At 47.1% G+C, this 23,014-nt stretch overlaps 1 protein-coding gene across 1 annotated transcript in view; it reads left to right on the forward strand.

The window, feature by feature from the left end:
- mtss1 (MTSS I-BAR domain containing 1) overlaps positions 1-23,014 on the forward strand; it is a gene marked incomplete at its 5' end in the record, with an annotated part of 76,718 nt that overhangs the window by 45,665 nt on the left and 8,039 nt on the right. Inside the window, 7 exons of the mRNA XM_080545698.1 lie at positions 5,615-5,706; positions 6,120-6,194; positions 16,276-16,433; positions 18,660-18,767; positions 19,071-19,168; positions 20,633-20,729; positions 22,453-22,611. Of these exons, the coding sequence (XP_080401824.1) occupies positions 5,615-5,706; positions 6,120-6,194; positions 16,276-16,433; positions 18,660-18,767; positions 19,071-19,168; positions 20,633-20,729; positions 22,453-22,611 (787 nt within the window). The remainder of the gene's footprint in view (positions 1-5,614; positions 5,707-6,119; positions 6,195-16,275; positions 16,434-18,659; positions 18,768-19,070; positions 19,169-20,632; positions 20,730-22,452; positions 22,612-23,014) is intronic.

The following is a 23,014-nucleotide window of genomic DNA, read 5'->3' on the forward strand; positions in this document are numbered from 1 at the left end:
TTGATGGAATACCCTCCTGGTCAGCCTATTGAGTGAGAGATATCGACGTATACTCTATGGAAGGGATTGATCAGGGCCAGAGATTCCCTGGTGTGTTCATGTCAAATGCAATCAGTCAGAATCTGACTTTCCTGAAAGCCCAGCGCACCCTGTCTCACTGTCCTGCCCTGAACCCAGTTACCCTGCCTGTCTCACTGTCCTCTGTTGAACCCAGTTCCCCCGCCTGTCTCACTGTCCTCTGTTGAACCCAGTTCCCCCGCCTGTCTCACTGTCCTCTGTTGAACCCAGTTCCCCCGCCTGTCTCACTGTCCTCTGTTGAACCCAGTTACCCTGCCTGTCTCACTGTCCTCTGTTGAACCCAGTTCCCCCTGCCTGTCTCACTGTCCTCTGTTGAACCCAGTTACCCTGCCTGTCTCACTGTCCTCTGTTGAACCCAGTTCCCCCTGCCTGTCTCACTGTCCTCTGTTGAACCCAGTTCCCCCGCCTGTCTCACTGTCCTCTGTTGAACCCAGTTCCCCCGCCTGTCTCACTGTCCTCTGTTGAACCCAGTTCCCCCGCCTGTCTCACTGTCCTCTGTTGAACCCAGTTCCCCTGCCTGTCTCACTGTCCTCTGTTGAACCCAGTTCCCCCTGCCTGTCTCACTGTCCTCTGTTGAACCCAGTTCCCCTGCCTGTCTCACTGTCCTCTGTTGAACCCAGTTCCCCCTGCCTGTCTCACTGTCCTCTGTTGAACCCAGTTCCCCCTGCCTGTCTCACTGTCCTCTGTTGAACCCAGTTCCCCCGCCTGTCTCACTGTCCTGCCCTGAACCCAGTTCCCCTGCCTGTCTCACTGTCCTCTGTTGAACCCAGTTCCCCTGCCTGTCTCACTGTCCTCTGTTGAACCCAGTTCCCCTGCCTGTCTCACTGTCCTCTGTTGAACCCAGTTCCCCCTGCCTGTCTCACTGTCCTCTGTTGAACCCAGTTCCCCCTGCCTGTCTCACTGTCCTCTGTTGAACCCAGTTCCCCCGCCTGTCTCACTGTCCTGCCCTGAACCCAGTTCCCCCGCCTGTCTCGCTGTCCTCTGTTGAACCCAGTTCCCCCTGCCTGTCTCACTGTCCTCTGTTGAACCCAGTTCCCCCTGCCTGTCTCACTGTCCTCTGTTGAACCCAGTTCCCCTGCCTGTCTCACTGTCCTCTTATGAACCCAGTTCCCCTGCCTGTCTCGCTGTCCTCTGTTGAACCCAGTTCCCCCTGCAGAATATTTCACTTCTTTGCCTTAAAAAAAACTCCTGGGTTGCTTACACAGTATGTTTTGGGTCATTGTTGTCTGTACTGTGAATCATCGTCCAATCAACCTTGCTGAATTTGGCTGAATCTGAGCAGATAGTATATCCCTAAACACTTGAGAATTCATCCGTCTTCTGTCACATCATCAATATACACTAGTGACTCATTGGAAGCCCTGCATGCCCATGCCATCACACTGTTTCCACCGTGTTTTACAGATGATGTGGTATGCTTCGGATCATGAGCTGTTCCAAGCCTTCTCCATACTTTTTTCTTCCCATCATTCTGGTACAGGTTGATCTTAGTTTCACCTGTCCAAAGAATGCTGTTCCAGAACTGGGCTGGCTTTTTTAGATGATTTTTCGGCAAAGTCTAATCAAGCCTTTCTATTCTTGAGGCTTATGAATGTCTTGCACCTTGTGGTGAACCCTCTGTACTTGCTCTCATGAAGTCTTCTCTTTATGGTAGACTTTGGTAATGATATGCCTACCTCTTGGATCACTTGGCTGGATGTTGTGAAGGGGTTTTTCTTAAAGGATCCTGTGATCATCCACTGTTGACTTCCGTGGACGTCCAGACCTTTTTGTGGTTGCCGAGCTCACCAGTGTGTTCTTTTTTTTCTCTGATGGATTTTTGTTTTGTTTTTGCAGTCTAAGGGTGGCCTGTTTCACTTGCATTGAGAGCTCTGTTCACCACATGTGGTGTGTTCATCGCAACAGCTTCCAAATGTCAATGCCACACTTGAAGTCAACTCAGACCTTTTACCTGCTGACACCTCTAATAGCCATGTCTGCCTCCAATCTCTTCAGCTTCAACTGATACTCTCACTCTCTTTCTCCTTTCACACTTTCAGCATGCAATCTACCATAGAGCCAGGAGATGTAAACACTCCCATTTTCCCAAAACACGCGTACTCCTAGACTAGCAACGTAGCCCTCACAAGGAGGCTAGGCTAAAAACAAGTAGCCCGACTAGTCTGAAGTTGAATGACATCAGACTCTCGTCCTGTTCCACACTAAATAGTAATAATAATTACTGAACTATTAATATTATGCTTGTGTATTGTGTATATTGTTTTTCTGTGCATGATTAATGCAAAAACAACAACAAATAGTGCTACAGAACGAAAATGAGTTCTGTCTGTTAATTTGCGAATTTTAACGACTTTTTGAATAATCGATTATTATGTCCTATCCCTAGTTATACAGGACATGCTGTTGACAAATCTGACCAGTCCTCAACTCATGAATCAGCATTAGGGATCCCCCAATACCGTATTTTGATACCGATAACGATCGGTATAAAAAATAAAGTAGTGTAGAAGAGACATTTAATATTTAGAGCAGCCGATAAAACGAGGCCTAGGCCTAAATGTTTAAAGAGCCGTTTAAAAAATATCTACAAATCTTTTGATAGGCTGGCCGAGTTGTGTCATTCTGCAGTCTAGAATATGTTAGGGTAGAATGCTTGAAGGGCCCATGACGCGTCTCCCTGTAGCTATGACATCACTTATGCTGCGCTGTGACAGCACTACATCGTGGACAACCAGCTGAAGCGTGTGGGCCATACATCCCAGACTTGGTAATCCAGCGTCTTGCATTAATTTGAGCATGTTTCAGGCATTATCTCTGAGTATGACATGCACACACGTGGGTCCGCTTCATGATGCAACTTAAAGTGCCTTATTAAACTTAATTAAACATTTCTTAGTAATAGGGATGCACGATATGCATTTTTTCCTACCGATACCGATACCGATATTTACCCGCTTCTCGTGGCCGATAACCGATACCGATATTATTATTATTATTTTATTTTTTCTTTCCTATCACCAGGGGAGCCCCCCTCCCAAATTTCGTTGTTTGGTACCTGTACTATATCAATGACAATAAAGACCATTCAGATATAATTTCACAGTTGATAACCTGTAGTTCATGCACACCTGAAGGTAAGAAAGGCTATGTAGTGAGCAAAGATTGATGATTTAATATTCCATAGTGATCTCACCAAATCTAACTTACATCACTATTGTTAACACAACAAAGAGAACACTTCTGACTCTTCAAATGTTCATTTATTATTTCCTCTAACAAACAGAATCTGTTATAGACAGTGCACAATGCTTTTTTTAGCCAAAGTTCATAAAGATCTTATGTTAACCGTAGCTTTAGACAGTATACTGTATGTTTACATGTATATGTTAACCATAGCTTTAGACAGTAGACTGTATGTTTACATGTATATGTTAACCATAGCTTTAGACAGTATACTGCATGTTTACATGTATATGTTAACCATAGCTTTAGACAGTATACTGTATGTTTACATGTATATGTTAACCATAGCTTTAGACAGTATACTGTATGTTTACATGTATATGTTAACCATAGCTTTAGACAGTAGACTGTATGTTTACATGTATATGTTAACCATAGCTTTAGACAGTAGACTGTATGTTTACATGTATATGTTAACCATAGCTTTAGACAGTATACTGCATGTTTACATGTATATGTTAACCATAGCTTTAGACAGTATACTGTATGTTTACATGTACATGTTAACCATAGCTTTAGACAGTATACTGCATGTTTATATGTATATGTTAACCATAGCTTTAGACAGTATACTGTATGTTTACATGTCATGTATGTTAACCATAGCTTTAGACAGTATACTGCATGTTTACATGTATATGTTAACCATAGCTTTAGACAGTATACAGTATGTTTACATGTATATTCATTACATGTAAGTTCATGAAATCCACAATGGCTTTTTTTTCGCGGCTAGGCTACCGTGTTCTGCTACAACGAGTGCTTGATATTCCTTCCATACAGCGTGCTTGCAATGGTGATTCTTCAGGTGACTTATTAGATTCGTTGTGTTGTAACTCGTAGACCTTTGCCCTCCTCTCCGAACTTTTGTTGAACATGTATTGCAAATTGCAAACGCAATATCTGCCTAAGAAATTGTGAAGAATGTCCACACCGGGGAAGGCATGTTTCGCTCGCGTCTCGTCTATACAAACTGCGTGCCTGAGCGCGGAAACCGGAAACCGGAAGCAGAAATATTTCCGGCTTCATATTATCGGTTAAATATCGGCCAAATTTTATAATAAATACCGATACCGATAAACATTAATTCCCCAATATCGGGCCGATAAATATCGGTGCCGATAATATCGTGCATCCCTATTTAGTAATGTTTTTTTGTTTGTTTTATACCGTATTTTGGTTTGATTTTTATTCTGTTTATGACTTGTATTGTTGGTTCTCTTTTGTTCACTCGTTGCTGCTGTAAATGAGGGCAATCTCAGTAACTTACGAGTTTAAATAAAGGTTTGAATGAATGAAAAAAAAAAAACACTGGTTGTGTTGAAGGATTTTACCTTAGCTCCCCTACACTGTATTTTATCCTTGCAAAGATTGCAGGTGGCATGTGTGACATCTGTCTCACACACTTTATAGTACTTCCACACTGTTATGTTTGTATTTCTATTCTAAACTAGGCGTAGGTTTAAGCCTTCTTTTTATTTACAAAATGTCCTAATGTTATAAACACAACACCACACACACCGCTGACATATGTTAGTTTAACAAGCATGCGAGAGTGGCTCGTTTATGTTAATGAGCATGCGAGAGTGGCTCATTTATGTTAATGAGCAGGCGACAATGAATTGCTCACGTTGTTTGCGTCATTGATCGGTTGTTATGATCGGCAACTAGAAAGCATTAGCGGATTTCTCCGATCTCATATTTTTACTGAATATCGTCCGATTCCGATTGCTAGCTGATCGATCGGGGCATCCCTAATCAGCATTAGACAGAGGCAAGAGTAAAACTATGGTTTCCCTGACCATGATAATGATCTCCAGTACCAGATGATAATAATAATAACTTTATTTTATATAGAACCTTTTTAAAACAGTGTTACAAAGTGCTTTACAAATGTGCAGATAAAACAGATATGCAAATCTAAATATAAGTAGAAAACTATAAAACAAGAAATCTTTGATTTGATTCTGATTCTTGGGAGAGGTGTGTTTAGATTTTTTTTAGGTGTTTTTTTTTATGTTTTGCTTGTGGACTTCGTATCAGTTTTGGTAGAGCGTTGCGCTAACAATGCTTAGGTTGTGGGTTCGATTCCCGCTGGGACTATATACTGAAAAATGTATGCACTCACCCGCAATGTAAGCAGCTTTGGATAAAAGCGTCAGCTAAAAGGCAAAATATATATTATTATATTATATTACACTTGTGATTCATCGGATTAGGTGTAGCACAGTATGAAGTTACACTGTGGTGTGAGCATGACTAACGTGCTGCCCCCCCCCCCCCTCCCCTGCAGTGCCCTGACAGACAGCCTGATCAACCCTCTGGAGCTGAAGATCGAGGAGTGGAAGAAAGTGGCCAGTCTGCTGGACAAGGACCATGCCAAAGGTATGTTTACATTTCCTACCTTTTAACCATTTAGCAGGCGCTTTTTTATCCAACGCGACTTACAACTAGAGATTACAGGGACAACAAGTCTCCCTAGAGTAACTAAGTGCCTTGCTCAAGGGCTCACTAGTGGTGGTGGCGGTGGGATTTGAACTCATCTCATCTGATCACCAGGCCAACTCCCTATCCCCTAGGCCACCGCTACCCCTAGCTCCATGTTCTCCTGAGACTCTACCCTGCCTCAGGGGTCATCTCTGAACACCTTCACTTCTGTACTTACTGTGTGTTACATCACCATAACACACCTTTTGTGTCTGAGATATCCCACTTGTATCTTGAATTAACTTGATACTATGGATTTATATTCCATATGAGGATCGTGAATTTTGACTCGCTGCTTCTCCCCATTGTAGAATACAAGAAAGCCCGTGCAGACATCAAGAAGAAGTCCTCAGACACCATCAAGCTCCAGAAGAAGGTTAAGAAAGGTGAGGAAGGGCGTGTCCCTTTGACTTCTGACAAACGCTGTGGGCCAGACTGTCGGGGGGGAAACACCCTTGGAAAACTGTGGCAAAGGGGGCGGGGGGGGGGGGGGGGGGGGAGCTATTGAACAATGGATGAATGTAGTGTGTGGTGCCTAGCAACAGACAGGGGAACAGCCGTAGCTCGGGGTCATGTTACCTCACCTGGGCTGGCGTCGAGAAAAGGAGGCAATGATTGGTTGTCCGCCTCGCCCGCCCATTGTTATGGTTACCCATGGTTCGGCCACGCCTGTGTTAGGCTGCCTCTCCTTTTCTCGTTCCTCCCATTCCATATATGGTATGGTTTCAGATCTTGTTGTAGTTATAACACACCTCGGGGCTTGTTTTAGCCTCAGTCTTTCAAGTCTTGGTAATGATCAAGATGTGTGTGACGCATAATTTCAGAATGGGTGTGTGTGTGTGTGTGTGTGTGTGTGTGTGTGTGTGTGTGTGTGTGTGTGTGTGTGTGTGTGTGTGCGCTTGGGTAAGTGCGTGGTCTGTCTGTCCCTGTGTCCCTGTGCATATCTGCCTGAGTGTGTGTGTGTGTGTGTGTGTGTGTGTGTGTGTGTGTGTGTGTGTGTGTGTGTGTGTGTGTGTGTGTGTGTGTGCGCGCGCGTGCGCCTGCGCCTGTGCCAGTGTGTATATTCCCCTCACCAGTTGATGTTGGTATCCTCCACAGACCCACATTACATGCGGTCTTGGCTGGCAGCTGCCACTGACAACTGTCGGCACAGGTTAGCTACGGTTAGCATCGTCCACACAGCAAGTCATGTTTAGCATCTGTTAGCTAGCGCTAGCGTCCTCCACGAGAGACTCTCCCAGTAGCTCTCTTTCCTTTTCAGCAGAGTTATATGAGCTGCCGTACCCGTCTGATGAGAACAATCCCAGCAGCACGTCAAGGCGTGGGGGATTTGAATTATTAAACTCAGCGAGCAGGGGAAGGCTAGGCATTAGAATGCTAATGGTGTGGCAGCTTTCTCTGATGGCTAGGAGATAAACAGGAGGGGGGTTGGGGGTGCTAGGGTTGTTAGCGTTAGCAGCACTGCTTCCCCTCTCGGCTATGCTCGATGTAGGGCAGGATGCGACTTCTACTGTATCTAGCCCCGCGCTGCGACCTAATTGGATCCAGTAAACTAGGCCTTGAGGGGTGGTGGGGGGGGGGGGGGGGATGGCGCCGACTCACACGAGGGCCAGGAAACACCCGGAGACACGGACCGACCACCCCCCACTCTGTTTGGAATGTTCCCATATATGAGGGAAAAGAGTAAGTGTTGTTGTCGGGTGGTGGTGGTGGAGGAGGTGGTGGTATTGATGGTGGTGGAGGAGGAGGTGGTAGAGGTGGTGGAGGAGGTGGTGGTGGTGGAGGTGGTGGTGGAGGAGGTGGTGGTGGTGGAGGTGGTGGTGGAGGAGGTGGTGGTGGTGGTGGTGATGGAGGAGGTGGTGGTGGTGGTGGTGGTGGAGGTGGTGGTGGTGATGGTGGTGGAGGTGGTGGAGGGGGTGGTGGTGGTGGAGGTGGTGGTGGAGGAGGTGGTGGAGGTGGTGGAGGGGGTGGTGGTGGTGGAGGTGGTGGTGGAGGAGGTGGTGGTGGTGGTGGAGGTGGTGATGGAGGAGGTGGTGGAGGAGGTGGTGGAGGAGGTGGAGGTGGTGGTGGTGGTGGAGGTGGAGGTGGTGGAGGAGGTGGTGGTGGTGGTGATGGGGGTGGGTGGTGGTGGAGGAGGAGGTGGTGGTGGTGGTGGAGGAGGTGATGGTGGTGGTGGTGGAGGAGGTGATGGTGGTGGTGGTGGTGGTGGAGGAGGGTGGTTGTGTTGGTGGTGGTGGTGGTCGTGGTGTTGGTGGTGGTGGTGGTGGTGGTGGGTGGTGGTGTTGGTATTGGAGAAGGTGGTGGTGGTGGTGGTGGTGGTGTTGGTAGTGGTGGTGGTGGGTGGGGGTCGGGGTGGGGGTGTTGGGTGGTACAAAATCAGGTCAATAGCGTGACTCGCCCCTCTTTCCTCTTACTGTCCTTTGGCTCTCTTGGAATTGATGCAATTTGGTCGTCATGGGCGAAGAATCCTGTCATGGACCTGGAGCCAAGTTGAGCCCCTCGGCTTCAGTGAGGAGCTGATGGAGGCAGAGAAGTCAGATTAGAATCAATCTCACTGGGGCAGCATGTAGCCTAGAGGATATAGAGGCTAGCAACCGGAAGGTTTGGGAGCTGCATGTGAGCTGGTGACTGGAGGGTTGCTGGCATCAAATCTGAGGTGCCTACCACTGCCATTGTGCCCTTGAGCAAGGCACGTAAACCCCTAACTGCTCCAGGGGTGCTGACTATGGCTGACCCTGTGCCTAGAGCAAAAAACACATTTGTTGTACTCTGTGCAATGACAAGAAGGTTGACTCTAATCTAATCTCGACATGCAGTGGTACAATTCATAGCCATCGGGTGAATCTTATGACTGTAATGATGAAGTCATTGTCTGCACAGGCATGCTAACATGGCTGGTCTTTCTTCTTGGGCAACAGTACAAAGCGGACATTGAACTCGTTGTTTGGGAACGCTACCCGGTTCTCCTCTGTGTTTTGGTGTCGAGTGTGTGTTCTTGTGACCCACTCAGACCCTGAGTCTGTTCTCCTCTGTGTTTTGGTGTCGAGTGTGTCTTCTTGTGACCCACTCAGACCCTGAGTCTGTTCTCCTCTGTGTTTTGGTGTCGAGTGTGTCTTCTTGTGACCCACTCAGACCCTGAGTCTGCAGTTTCTGTGTTGCCCTCAAGCACATCTTTAGGATCAGCACATCCCTCCCCTGTAATCTTAACTTTAAGCATTAGGGCAGGGAATGACAAACTGACCTTAGATGAGTGACATGGGGCGGTGAGGGGTGGGGGTGGGGGTGGTGGGGGGGGATTGCTGACTGGTAAAGGTGTCAGCAGGATGACGTCATTGGTCCCACCCATTGTGTGGAGCGTCTAGACCTGTGTCTAAATAAGCCCTTACTTGCTTAGAGTGTACCTCTCCACCAGCGTTGAGTTAAAGAACACACACACAGCCTTACAAACACTGTGTTCTACCTCTCCACACAGCCTGAAGGTGTATGCTGCTAGGGCTCTGTCATGCCAAAACCTGGCAGGGCCATCAACGATTCAGGAGCGAATTACGTGTGAAATTAGCATGCTAGCAGGTGTTTTCATATAAAATGTTATATATTATAGCTGACTAGTGAGCCTGCATCAACCTTAATGCTATTCAAGTGCAAGAAGATTGGGGGCCGGTTTCACAGACAAGGCTTAAGCCTAGTCCTGGACTAAATCACACTTTCAATGTAAAATCTCCATTGAAGATGCTTTTTAGTCCAGGATTAGGCTTAAGCCTTGTCTGTGAAACTGGCCCTACATTTGTCTTCGCAGTTTAAGATACACATTAATCTGCTGCGGTAGTAAACACAGCGCAGTAGAATGACGTCACACCGTCATATTAATGTGTGTGTCTTAAACTGCGAAGACAATTGTAATCTTCTTGCACTTGAATAGCATTAAGGTTGATGCAGGCTCACTAGTCAGCTATAATATATAACATTTTATATGAAAACACTTGCTAGCATGCTAATTTCACACGTAATTCGCTCCTGAATCGTTGATGGCCCTGCCAGGATTTGGCAGTGCCAGGTTTTGGCATGACAGCTCCACCATATACCGTTTCAGCATTGCCATGGCGATGTGCGCATGTGCCAAAGTCACATCGCAGGACTTGCGATGTCATGTAAGGCATATTCTCAAACATGTCACGCTCCAACTTTTTTTGCTGCTTGATAGAAAATAAAAACTCGCACCCGTCTCATTTGTCCATGACTAGTCTACAAGACTGTCTGTCTGATATGACGTCATTTACTCTGACTTAAGGGTTCTTGGATACACAGTGTTTGTTGCTAGTGTTTGACATGCAGGCTCTGCACAGTGAACCACCAATCACTGACCATCTTTATCAGACCCCCCCCCCCCCCCCCCCCCCCCCGACATCTGTGTTTCGTGTGGCACATTCGGACAGGATAATCGGAGTCTGTGTTTTACTGGAATTTACGGACATTCCCCCGGATATGATGTCATGGCTCTGTGTAACATCCACTTCATGAACAAGTGCAGCAGCATTGAAGCTATTCCACCTTTCTTCTTCATTCACTGATGAACCCTGTTATTTTAGGGTAAGCAACATGCATTATTAATAACATGACATGTTAGATCATTGACTTTAGCCTGGATTGATAGAAGAGTAGTATATGAATACAATGTTGTCATGGTGAGTCAACCAGTGTATTAAACTACCTAATTTCCCCCTCCCAAAAAACTTCTGAACAGTAGTCACTCACAGCACTTACCTGCTTTTGTGTTTGATATGTTGAAACCAATTGTATAGCATTAAAGTTCAAGAATGGTTCGCACTCAAAGAAAAGTATTCAGCGTAAAAAGTCATTTTTCAGCTTTTTTATTATTATAATTTACTCTGGAAATGCACTCCCATTAGGGCTGCACGATTTGGGGAAAAAATCGAATTGCGATTATTTGGACAGATATCGCGATTGCGATTAATTTGCGATTATTATTTTTTTAAATAGCAAAAAAAAAAAAAAAAAAAAAAAAAACGTTTTTGTAAAGTGTGGCCATATCTCCGGCTAGGAAGGTCGTATCAACGTGCAGTTTGTTTGTACGTCTTCAGGGGACTTAGAGGCTCCCTCCTCTAGCACCCCCACAGCCCGAGCTACGAGTGAAAGAACTAAACTTACATTGGGTTGCTTTAAAGTTGGGTTGCTTTAAAATCAAGCTTCAGATTAAAACATGTGATGGAGCATTACTAACCTGACTCAGGTGGTTTGTTTCACACAACCATCTAGGAAAGCTTAATTGGAAGCTGTTTGGAAAAGGGCAGGTACTTTCAAAAAATACTTGGCAGGTGATTGGATGAATCTATCTATTTTCAGAGAGCATTACCACATGATACCATCAAACTACTTCTGCTGAAGCCATTATCCACCATGAATGTTGCTATTGCTAGCTACCGAAACGTGGGCGTTTCACGTGCGATGTTGTTGGTGTGCGTTCATTGACGTTGACGTTCATTGACGTTCACGTTCATTGTTGACGTTCATTGTTGACGTTCATTGACGTTGACGTTCATTGACGTTGAATCCGACGCGCTGTATGACGGTAGTGGTGGTCTAGTGAGTTGGACTTGTGATCGGAAGGTTGTGTGAGTTCAAATCCCGCCTGAAACCACACCACTACTAGTGTGCCCTTGAGTAAGGCACTTAGCCCTCAGTTACTCCAGGGGGAATGTCCCTGTAATTCGTAATTGTAAATCGCTTTGGATTAAAAGCGTCAGCTAAATAGCAAAAAAAAAAAAAAAAGTAAAAAAAAAAAGAAAAAAATCGCAGGCAAATCGCAGGCTTTGCGATTAGCTAATCGCATAATTTCAAATCGCGATTTCGATTTAAAATCGATTAATCGTGCAGCCCTAACTCCCATACACAATCACCACACTCATTCTAGAAACATCTGGTGAAAAATCCTTTATTTGTTCATATCGCAATATATATTGCCGATTTTTGTTGTTGTTGCAATGTCAGTTTTTTCCAATATGGCGCAGTCCTAGCGTTCGCTCTTTCCCCTCTTTGTTCCGTTCATTCCTGCTCTCTCTTCTCATCATCAAAGGCTGACTGATGTAAAGCCTTGAACTTTGGGGTGGTTGGGCCATGTGTGGAGCTTCACCCTCAGGGGAGAACTGTGGATCAGCCGGTCAGCATCACCTTCCACCCCCTCTCTCCGGCCACTCGGCCCACGGTGTGGTCAAGAGTATGCTAGCCAGTCAAGAGTATGCTAGCCTTTCCAGATCCTTCAGATAGAACTGTCTGATGTGATAAAGACGTGATTACCTGTCATGTAGAATATGGGGGTCAAACCATCAGCTCTATGTTATGTTGTCCTTTTTCGCTATGCTTCCCCCCCATTGGAAGCGAGACTCCCTTCCCCGTCCTTTCTCTACCAGATTCCTCATTTCAGAATGTAGACCTGTATTATCTGGCATCACTGATCATTTCCTTTATAACAGCCCATGGGGGTTTGTTACCGTTTGCAAAGGGCACAGGTGGAGTTGAGCTGTGAGCCGAGACTGGAATGTTGGCAGCTCCCAGGCTTAACGTCGACCTCTCACCCCACAGGCCTGTAGATGGGGGTCGGGGTTGAGGGCCAGCGAGGGCAGATCCCCGGGATTACAGAGCCAGAGGTCAGACACAAGCCTCTCTTTTATCCCCAGGAAACACAGAACAAACGCTCCTCCTCGAGTCCAACTCAGTCAGTGAGGGACGGGTGCTGTGTGGATATAGACAAATGACGCCTTAGAAATAGGACTACTCGTTCATGTGGGTGGCTTTTTAACATTTTCTGGTTTGAGTTTCCCTCTAATGTTGTTTGGCTCTTATGCGTGTGCACGTCTGTGTGCCCTCCCTAGCCCCAGCCCAGCTCCCAATCTCGGGATGTTTCCTTGTCCGGCAATCCCTATCCTTGCAATGGACCACCCCTACTATTCCCCTACCCTGACTTCTAACTGAAACTATCAGGGGGATACAAACGGTTCTGACTCTGAACCTATAGCCCCCCCCCCCCCCCACCCGCCACTGTTGAGAACTGATACCCCAGGAGCACCCCTTCCACCTGCCCACAGTAGAGTGGCCCTGTCCAGAAACAACCCCTAGACCCTAGAAACCTACCCTGCCCCTTCTGAACTAGCTTCTCCTAGCCTCAACCGTCCACACCACAGGGTCAGCTGACGGCCCACGGACGGCCCCCTGACTCCCTATCAGATGTTCTACATGAGTGTGACTCACTCCAAATAGGGGAAGTCCTAAAAACGGCCAAACCAGTGGACCTCCTCCACTGGTTTGGCCGTTTTTAGGACTTCCCCTATTTGGAGTGAGTCAAATGTGAAATGACCACTGAGGCCTGCCGGAGAAACATTGAAAGGGAAGTAGAGCTAGGAAGTGTTTGAATTGTTTGTGCAGGGTCTGTCGCAGTGATGTCAGTCTCGATCGCACACATCACTCACAACAAGCGAATAAACAGGCCGTTTTACTGCAGTCACACACGCTCATTTTGATGATTGTTATTGTGTGTACCCTGAGGAGGAAAAAGTAATGTCAAAAATATGCGCTGCAGCATGAAATATAATAGGCCATAGATGAAAGACTCATAAGCTTAATGGAAATGTTTTGGTTTATCGCGGCTGTTTAGGTTCCATTAATGTCCATTATGTTTTCAGACCCGTCGCAGTCGTTGCCGAGCTCACATCCATGGGCAGTCTGAGATGTTGCTGGCTCTATTCATGTGGCACTCGTCTATTTCAAATATGTCAACATGGTAATGATGTTCATTCAGTGAAACAGCACACAAAGATGTTCTAGAACTGTAATTTCACATAAACTGGAAATGGTTACTGGAAATCTTGTATACTCACTGTGGTTACTCAAAGACCAAGCCGTGGGAACATTGATGTAGGCATAAGGTCAGGACCGTATTATTCCAGGTGTACTGACTGAGAACAACATCTCTCTCTCTCTCTCTCTCTCTCTCTCTCTCTCTCTCTCTCTCTCTCTCTCTCTCTCTCTCTCTCTCTCTCTCTCTCTCTCTCTCTCTCTCTCTCTCTCTCTCTCTCTCTCTCTCTCTCTCTCCATCCATGAGCCCTCTCCCTCTTTTCTTGGTCTCGTTCTCTCCCTGCCTCCCCCTGTTTAGAATCTCCTCCCGTCTCCCATAGATGAAGGTCTGCAGTATTATATCTTGTCTTCTGATGACAGTATGATCTCTCCCCCCCACTCCTAGATAAGAGAACCAGAGATGAAACTCTACATGTCTCTCAGATAAGAGAACCAGAGATGAAACTCTACATGTCTCTCAGATAAGAGAACCAGAGATGAAACTCTACGTGTGTCTCAGATAAGAGAACCAGAGATGAAACTCTACGTGTGTCTCCGATAAGAGAACCAGAGATGAAACTCTACGTGTGTCTCCGATAAGAGAACCAGAGATGAAACTCTACGTGTGTCTCCGATAAGAGAACCAGAGATGAAACTCTACGTGTGTCTCCGATAAGAGAACCAGAGATGAAACTCTACGTGTTCCACATAAGAGAACCAGAGATGAAACTCTACGTGTGTCTGTCTGTCTGTCCGTCTGTGTGTCTGTGTGTGTGTCCGTCCGTCCGTCCTTCCCGCCTGCTGCTTTCAGCTGCCGTGTTTGACTCGGCTCAGTGGAATGTTGGAAACGGGGCCAGTGTATTTATACTGCGCTGGAAGGACTGTTTCCAAAAGCTTAAGCTCCGAAACACCCAAATCTCTCCAGTCGAACACTGCGGCTGCTTTGTTACGTGAATGAGAGAGAGAGAGCGAGAGACCTCGTGTTTTTTGTGGCTAGAAAGACCTCGTTTTCACCGTCATGTGATAACCCGAGCCCTGCTCACAAGGCCCGAGGTCGGCTTCAGTTCTTTCAGCTCGGTAAACAAACGCTTCAGTCAGATCAGTCTGGCTGTGGTCATCAATACTGTCCTGCCTCTCGTTAGCGACCGTCGGAGCGACCAGGCGTGATGCCGGAGGAGAGTCCGGGCGGGAGGGAAAACCCTGTAGCCCTGGTCTTACATGACATAATATACACACTATGGTCTATGGTCTTCATTTGTGTGTAGTAGAGCCAATGGATTGCCCCCGTTCTCCCATTCATTCCCAACAGACTTTAAAAAAAAACTACACATCTTCATCTTCCGAGTCAAAACGAGAGTTGGAGAAGTGGTGACTGTATGGTACATCACAGGGCTGACTGAGAGGGGATTGGATGGGGGGGACGGGACCTCAACAGAGATACGCCTGTGAGACTGACGTTAGCTGACTCGGGCCATGGTTCTTTATCTGGAAAATGTAGTTGAATCAGGGCTGAGAAGTGGGTAGGAATCACGCTGTCGTAAGAAAACACGGGTGTGCGTGTGTGTCCCCATGCCCTTAAAGCCATCTGGATGTGAAGCCTCTATCCTTGGCAGCTGGACACGGATGGCTGGACGGACACACCTCCCTTTCTGGAAGAACAACAATCCATGCATGCCACACACACACACACACACACACTCACACACACACTCACTCACTCACTCACTCACTCTGTTTCAGTGAACCCAAACAATGCCAACCTCCTCCTCTCCTCTCACCAGAGAGCACACAAACAGCTGAGGAGAGGTCTCTTATGTAGCTGCTCCATCCCTAGTGGGGAATACAGGGCTGTGCTGACACCTGGTGGTCGGAGCATGTATTTGCAGGCACCACAACACCTTCAACAATACTAATCGTCATGTCTCCCCCTCACTCTATCATGCACTTTGAAGGTCAACCAGGAATGAGGGAGGTCTAGATTTCAGAGGAAACATTTTGAAGGAAACACTTCACACTGCTTCTCAGCTGAGAGCACCTCTGATCATCCCTTAGCTTGATTGATTGGGCGGGGGGCGGCAGTAGCCTAGAGGTTAGAGAGGCCTGGTCGGAAGGTCGCTGGTTCGATCCCCGCCTCAGGAGGGAGCTTGCATGTGCCCTTGAGCAAGGCGCTTAACCCCTAATTGCTCCAGGGTCACAGAATATGGCTGACCCTGTGCCTAGAGCAAACATACCAAATTCCAACAATTGACTGACAAGTTGATTGCATGGCAGTAACATTAATAACCCAAAAAAAATATTGTTTGGGGTTTACTCTGAGCCATATATAGAGAGATCAGTGTATCACTACACAACTTGGCCAGCAGTATATATATTCTTCATTATACAACAGTTAATTCCGAGGCATGCAGCCTCGTACCTACGACCGAATCACAGCCGTGCTGTTATTCAGTATGACAGCACTCCCTCTCGTGTGATATTGCTTAATTGACCTGCTACTCTGTAAACCTGTTGGTTTTGTTGACCCGTAGCCTGCTGGACACGGTCTGCCATGTCTGGTTGTGTGGTGTTTCCCTAGGGAAGGATGATGAGTCTGACATGTCTGGTTGTGTGGTGTTTCCCTAGGGAAGGATGATGTGCGTGGACAGCTGGACAGCGCCCTGCAGGACGTGAACGTGCGCTACGCCGTGCTGGAGGAGACGGAGAAGAGGGCGGTGTGCCGGGCGCTGGTCGAGGAGAGGGGCCGCTACTGCTCCTTCGTCAGCATGATCAAGCCTGTTCTGGTGAGTTCCAGCCTGATCTGACTCAGAGTCAGTCCTTACGATCCATGATCAAACAGGAAATGTTAACTGGGTGTCCTTGGGACAGCCCTTAGTTAAGTTTAGTTGAGAGTTGAGATTTGTTAATCCTGGTGAAGGAGCTGTTATAGATGGGCTCTGTTGGCAGTTGTAGCTTTACTCAGATTGTTGTGACTAGATGGTCAGTCTAGAAAGGCCTTCCAACCCAGAGTGATAAAGCAGTGCAACATAGGGTTGGTAAGCGAGTGGTAAAGCAGTGCAACCAGAGTGGTAAAGCAGTGCAACCAGAGTGGTAAAGCAGTGCAACATAGGGTTGGTAAGCGGGGGGGTGGGTGGGGGGATAGGCTCATTTCGATAAAAAAAAAATCGATTTAGCACAGTTTGGTCGCTTGTTTCCTTTGTTCTGCTCTTACAAATAGGCAATACGAGTAGACTGGGTTAGCTAGCTAGGTACTGTTAGCTGTCTTATCTAGGGATGCACCGAAATAACAATTCTTGGCCAAAGCCAAAACCGGAAACACTTGCCCGAATACCGAGTGCGTGCCGTTTTTTAGCACATTTTTGTACCATTGCATAAATTAAATAAATTGAGCTTTTTATTCATGCTTGTATGCTTATTCATGTAAAATGTAAAATGATAATTATCAAAATTATGTATTTGAAATTGTATATACTTTATGTTACGTAATATTTCCTAATTTCATGAAAAATAGTGTGATCCCATTTAGTTTCCAGTGATCACTTTTATTTTGAAGTCAAGTTTTTATGTCGGAATGTGCCTCTTGTTGTCGTTTAGAGAACAGATGCCAAATGTTTGCTGTAATTCTATGACTTGGCAGTAGGCAGTCATCACTCAATGCTCGTCTCATTCACAGAACAGCATGGGTTGCTTGCACTGTTTGATCGCGTCATCAAAAAAACGTCTCGTATTCTGTAAACATTTTTGGTCTTTTCACTCGTTTGGCCGAACACAGAATGGGATTTTTCAAAATATTTTCGGCCGAATAATAACAGTTGCCGAAATGTCGGTGCATCCCTAGTTTCATCCAGCTAGTATCTCTCATCCCTAGTCTCATCCAGCTAGTATCTCTCTCATCCCTAGTCTCATCCAGCTAGTATCTCTCATCCAGCTAGTATCTCTCATCCCTAGTTTCATCCAGCTAGTATCTCTCATCCCTAGTTTCATCCAGCTAGTATCTCTCATCCCTAGTTTCATCCTGCTAGTATCTCTCATCCCTAGTTTCATCCAGCTAGTATCTCTCATCCCTAGTCTCATCCAGCTAGTATCTCTCTCATCTATATCTATCTATCTCATCTATATCTATCTATCTCATCTATATCTATCTCATCTAAAGTTGTGCAAAGAGGCAGTCGAAAAAAGTACTGGAATAGAGCGGTATAGAATAGAGCGGTATAGAAGCATGCTAGAATGCCTTTACATCAAAATCTGAGGGGCATTTTCAGCAACAAACGTCATGACATGTTGTGGAGCCCCCAGAGAACTATATATATATATATAACACGTTGAGCATAATATGACTCAATGAATAAAATTATTATTATAGTTAAAAAACTATCACCATCACTCATGGCCCTGATGCTACTGTATCACCCAAGCTTCACACAGCTCCATGACGTAACCGCAGGCAACCTAAACATGTATTAGTTATTATTTCCACTGTTGACATAAAATGGTGTCTTTCAAAGCGAATTTGCTGGTGATTGACAGCTCAGTTGGAGGCCTCGGGGCACCCCCCTCCCCTATGGTTGCCAGTGCTGTATGATCACTACCACTAGATACGCTATCAACACCTTCACACACACTGTCCTTTAATGATGCAACAGCAGCAACACACGCCCTGTTGTGCTGAGCTGTTTTAGAGTAGGTAAAAGTTGCCTGTGTGTTTTAGAGTAGGTAAAAGTTGCCTGTGTGTTTTAGAGTAGGTAAAAGTTGCCTGTGTGTTTTAGAGTAGGTCAAAGTTGCCTGTGTACCTTGATTGATTGATTGATTGATTGATTGATTGATTGATTGATTGAGTTTATTCATGGGTCGAGTAAAAACAGTAATCCAAGGGATGACATGTGAAAGTGTGAAGACTTATTTCCAACATGGTCCTTTGATATTAACATACAAGACAACAATAACATCAAACAATCATTAAATAAAACATTACCCTGCCCCCCCCCCCCCCCCTGTTTCTGTCTGTGCAGGACCATGAGATCAGCATGCTGGGAGAAGTGACCCACCTGCAGACCATCCTGGAGGACCTGAGCGCCCTGACCACAGAGCCCAACACACTGCCCCCCGCCAGCGAGCAGGTACACACACACACACACACACACACACACACACAGAGAGAGCCTAATACACTGCCCCTCGCCAGCAAGCAGGTACACACACACAGACACACACACACAGACACACAACAGACGCACAATGCAGGAACGCACACATACACAACAGACGCACAATGCAGGAACACACACGCACGCACGCATACACACTTGATCACCCTGGCCGCATAACCTACAACGACACACCCTAGCAAACAGGTCAAACACACACACACACACACACACAGTCACATACATGTGTATTCAGTCTCTCTCCTCTCCTCTCAGGTGATCCTGGATCTGAAAGGCTCAGACTACAGCTACAGTTACCAGACGCCCCCCGCCTCCCCCAGCAACACACTGTCCCGCAAGAGCAGCATCAGCAGGTACACACACACACACTCACACACACACACACACACACACACACACACACACACACACACACACACACACACACACACTCACACACACATTCACTCACACACACACACACACACACACACACACTCACACACACACACACACACACACACACACACTCACACACACACACACACACACACACACACACACACACACACACACACTCACTCACACACACACATCTGACCACCCACATGGCATAACCTGACACTACACACAACAAACAGGATCTAACACTGGAGGTAGCAGCGTGTGTGTGTGCGTGCGTACAGACAGTCAGTCTCTATGACCCCAGACAGACAGACAGACAGTCTCTATGACCCCAGACAGACAGACAGACAGACAGTCTCTATGACCCCAGACAGACAGACAGTCTCTATGACCCCAGACAGACAGACAGACAGACAGACAGTCTCTATGACCCCAGACAGACAGACAGACAGACAGTCTCTATGACCCCAGACAGACAGTCCCTATGACCCCAGACAGACAAACAGTCTTTATGACCCCAGACAGACAGACAGACAGTCTCTATGACCCCAGACAGACAGACAGTCTCTATGACCCCAGACAGACAGACAGACAGACAGATAGACAGACAGTCTCTATGACCCCAGACAGACAGACAGACAGACAGTCCCTATGACCCCAGACAGACAGACAGACAGACAGTCTCTTTGACCCCAGATAGACAGACAGTCTCTATGACCCCAGACAGACAGACAGACAGACAGACAGTCTCTATGACCCCAGACAGACAGACAGACAGACAGACAGTCCCTATGACCCCAGACAGACAGACAGACCGTCCCTATGACCACAGACAGACAGACCGTCCCTATGACCACAGACAGACAGACAGACCGTCCCTATGACCACAGACAGACAGACAGACAGACAGACCGTCCCTATGACCACAGACAGACAGACAGACCGTCCCTATGACCCCAGACAGACAGACAGACAGACCGTCCCTATGACCACAGACAGACAGACAGACCGTCCCTATGACCACAGACAGACAGACAGACAGACAGTCCCTGTGACCCTAGACAGGGGGGGGGGACCCCTGAAGTTGCTGTTTGCATGGTTAGTCGTACACCAACATTCCATGAATGTAGGCTACTCACACATTCAGACTTGTGTACTTACTCTTTAAATCTAGAGGCTGTTTCTCAACCCAGTTTGACTGAAAACAGTCTCTTGTTTCTGCTGTGGTCAGCTGGGAGGGTTTGGTGTTGTTTCTCAGCAGCACCAGTTAGAAAAGTATCTCAAATAAAAAATGATTACTCATTCCTTGACACCCTTGTTGTTCTCTCTCCTCTTTTTCTTTGTCTTTCTCTCACTGTTGGTCCCTCTCTCACCTTGACCTTTCTTTTTCCCTCGATTCCCCCCCCCCCCCTCTCTCTCTCTCTCTATTTCAGTAACTACCAGTCAGTGAGGCACGTCCCCTCCCTAGACTCCATCTCTTGCGCTGTAGACGGGATTCACCTCCGCCCCCCTTCCATGGACCCAGCACAGGTAACACACACACACACACACACACACACACACACACACACACAGCTCTCCATTTCTCTCTCGCTCTCACACACACACACACACACACACACACACACACACACACACAGAGCTCTCCATTTCTCTCTCTGTCCCTCTCTCACACACACACACACACACACACACAGCTCTCCATTTCTCTCTCTGTCTCTCTCTCTCTCTCTCACACACACACACACACACACACACAGAGCTCTCCATTTCTCTCTCTGTCTCTCTCTCACACACACATACACATACACACACACACACACACACACACACACACACACACACACACACAGGTTTGCCACTTCTCACAGCCCCACTTTGAAGTACATTTCCACAAGCATGACAGACTGCATCTCTCGGCTGCTGTGTGACTTCAGACCCCCTCTCCCGGTCTCCATGGTCACCGTGCCCCCCCCCCACTCTCCCTCCAGACCCAGTCTGTTTAACCCTCTACTCTCCTGACCTGCTGGTGTATCTGATCTGACCTTCAGTCCAAACCAGACAGCACTAGACACGTCGCCCCCTGTTGGTTCAGTTCTAACGGTGCACTTTGCTTAGGAGCTCTGATGATGAAGTGTACTACCCCCCAGGGCTCTATGATGATGAAGTGTACTACCCCCCAGGGGTCTATGGTGATGAAGTGTACTACCACCCAGGGGTCTATGATGATGAAGTGTACTACCACCCAGGGGTCTATGATGATGAAGTGTACTACCACCCAGGGGTCTATGATGATGAAGTGTACTACCACCCAGGGGTCTATGATGATGAAGTGTACTACCACCCAGGGGTCTATGGTGATGAAGTGTACTACCACCCAGGGGTCTATGATGATGAAGTGTACTACCACCCAGGGGTCTATGATGATGAAGTGTACTACCACCCAGGGGTCTATGGTGATGAAGTGTACTACCACCCAGGGTCTATGATGATGAAGTGTACTACCCCCCAGGGCTCTATGATGATGAAGTGTACTACCACCCAGGGGTCTATGGTGATGAAGTGTACTACCACCCAGGGGTCTGGATTTAACCTTTACTTAACCAGCTGTAATACCCTTACGATTACAAACCTAATTTTGAAAGGATGACTTGATGCCAAGAAGGCAACACAATGTAATTTACATACAGTCGCTTCCTTCCGCTATCGTACACGTCGTCACGACGACACGTCCGCACGGTTTGGAAGGGCTTCCCGGTCCCCTATGTGACACGGTCTAGTGTTTTGGTCCCCTATGTGACACGGTCTAGTGTTTTGGTCCGCATGTCGGCATCCAATTTAACGTTCTGACTTTTCTTTTTGAAAAAAATGGGAATATATCGAAAACGTTGAAAATCAATAACACACATCGCTAGTCGACTAACACAGCTTGTCTTGTGAGCCTGCTAACAATGTAAAGCAGTGCTATAGTTAACTAGGTAGCAGTGAGGGATTACTCACCAAATCCATTGCTCTGCAGTATTTTGGCTCGACTAGAGAGTTTGCGTTGTGATTTCTCGACAACGTCGAAACGGATTTCTGTGTTTTCCATATAAAAGTCGGAACATTTTGATCGCTCTCCGACTTGCGACCCCCAAATGACCAGACCGGACACGTTCCTCCCCCCCTCGGCTGTGGGTCTCTGGTGACGGAGCAGGGAGCGTGGTGACAGAGCAGGGAGCGTGATGTAACGGTTGTGGCGTTTGTTGTCTAGGAGCCGGCCAGGCCCAACAGTCAGCCGTCCTGCTGGTCAGCCGGCCAGGTCCAGGGGAGCTCCGGCCCGGAGAACGGCACCGCCATGCCCCCCCCCCCGCCTCACAACGCCTACACACAGCACGGGGAGAGGTCCCGGGCCATGTCCACCTCTGGAAAGGTAACACGCACGCGCACACACGCAGTACTCTCTTCCATAGAACTGCACACACACAGTACTCTCTTCCATCCAACTGCTCATCAGTTTGGTCTTTGATACGGTACGCTCATGTGACGGCCCCTGGCCCTCTCTCCTTGCTGGCTGTGCTATGTCCACTTGCGGAAAGGTAACACACACACACACACACACACACACACACACACACACACAGAAACACAGACACACACACACACAGAAACACAGACACACGCCACACAGATACACAGACAACTCAATGACAAACACAACAAAGACAAAGAACCAATATCTAACCCACGATATCATTACATAACGATGTCCCAGCGATAGCTGGAGAAATACTCCCACACACTCAGACTGTAGCTAAGGCCGTGGAGGGAAGACG

This window comes from Nansenia antarctica, assembly GCF_963989245.1.
Source record: "Nansenia antarctica genome assembly, chromosome: 15".
Lineage (NCBI taxonomy): Eukaryota > Metazoa > Chordata > Actinopteri > Argentiniformes > Microstomatidae > Nansenia > Nansenia antarctica.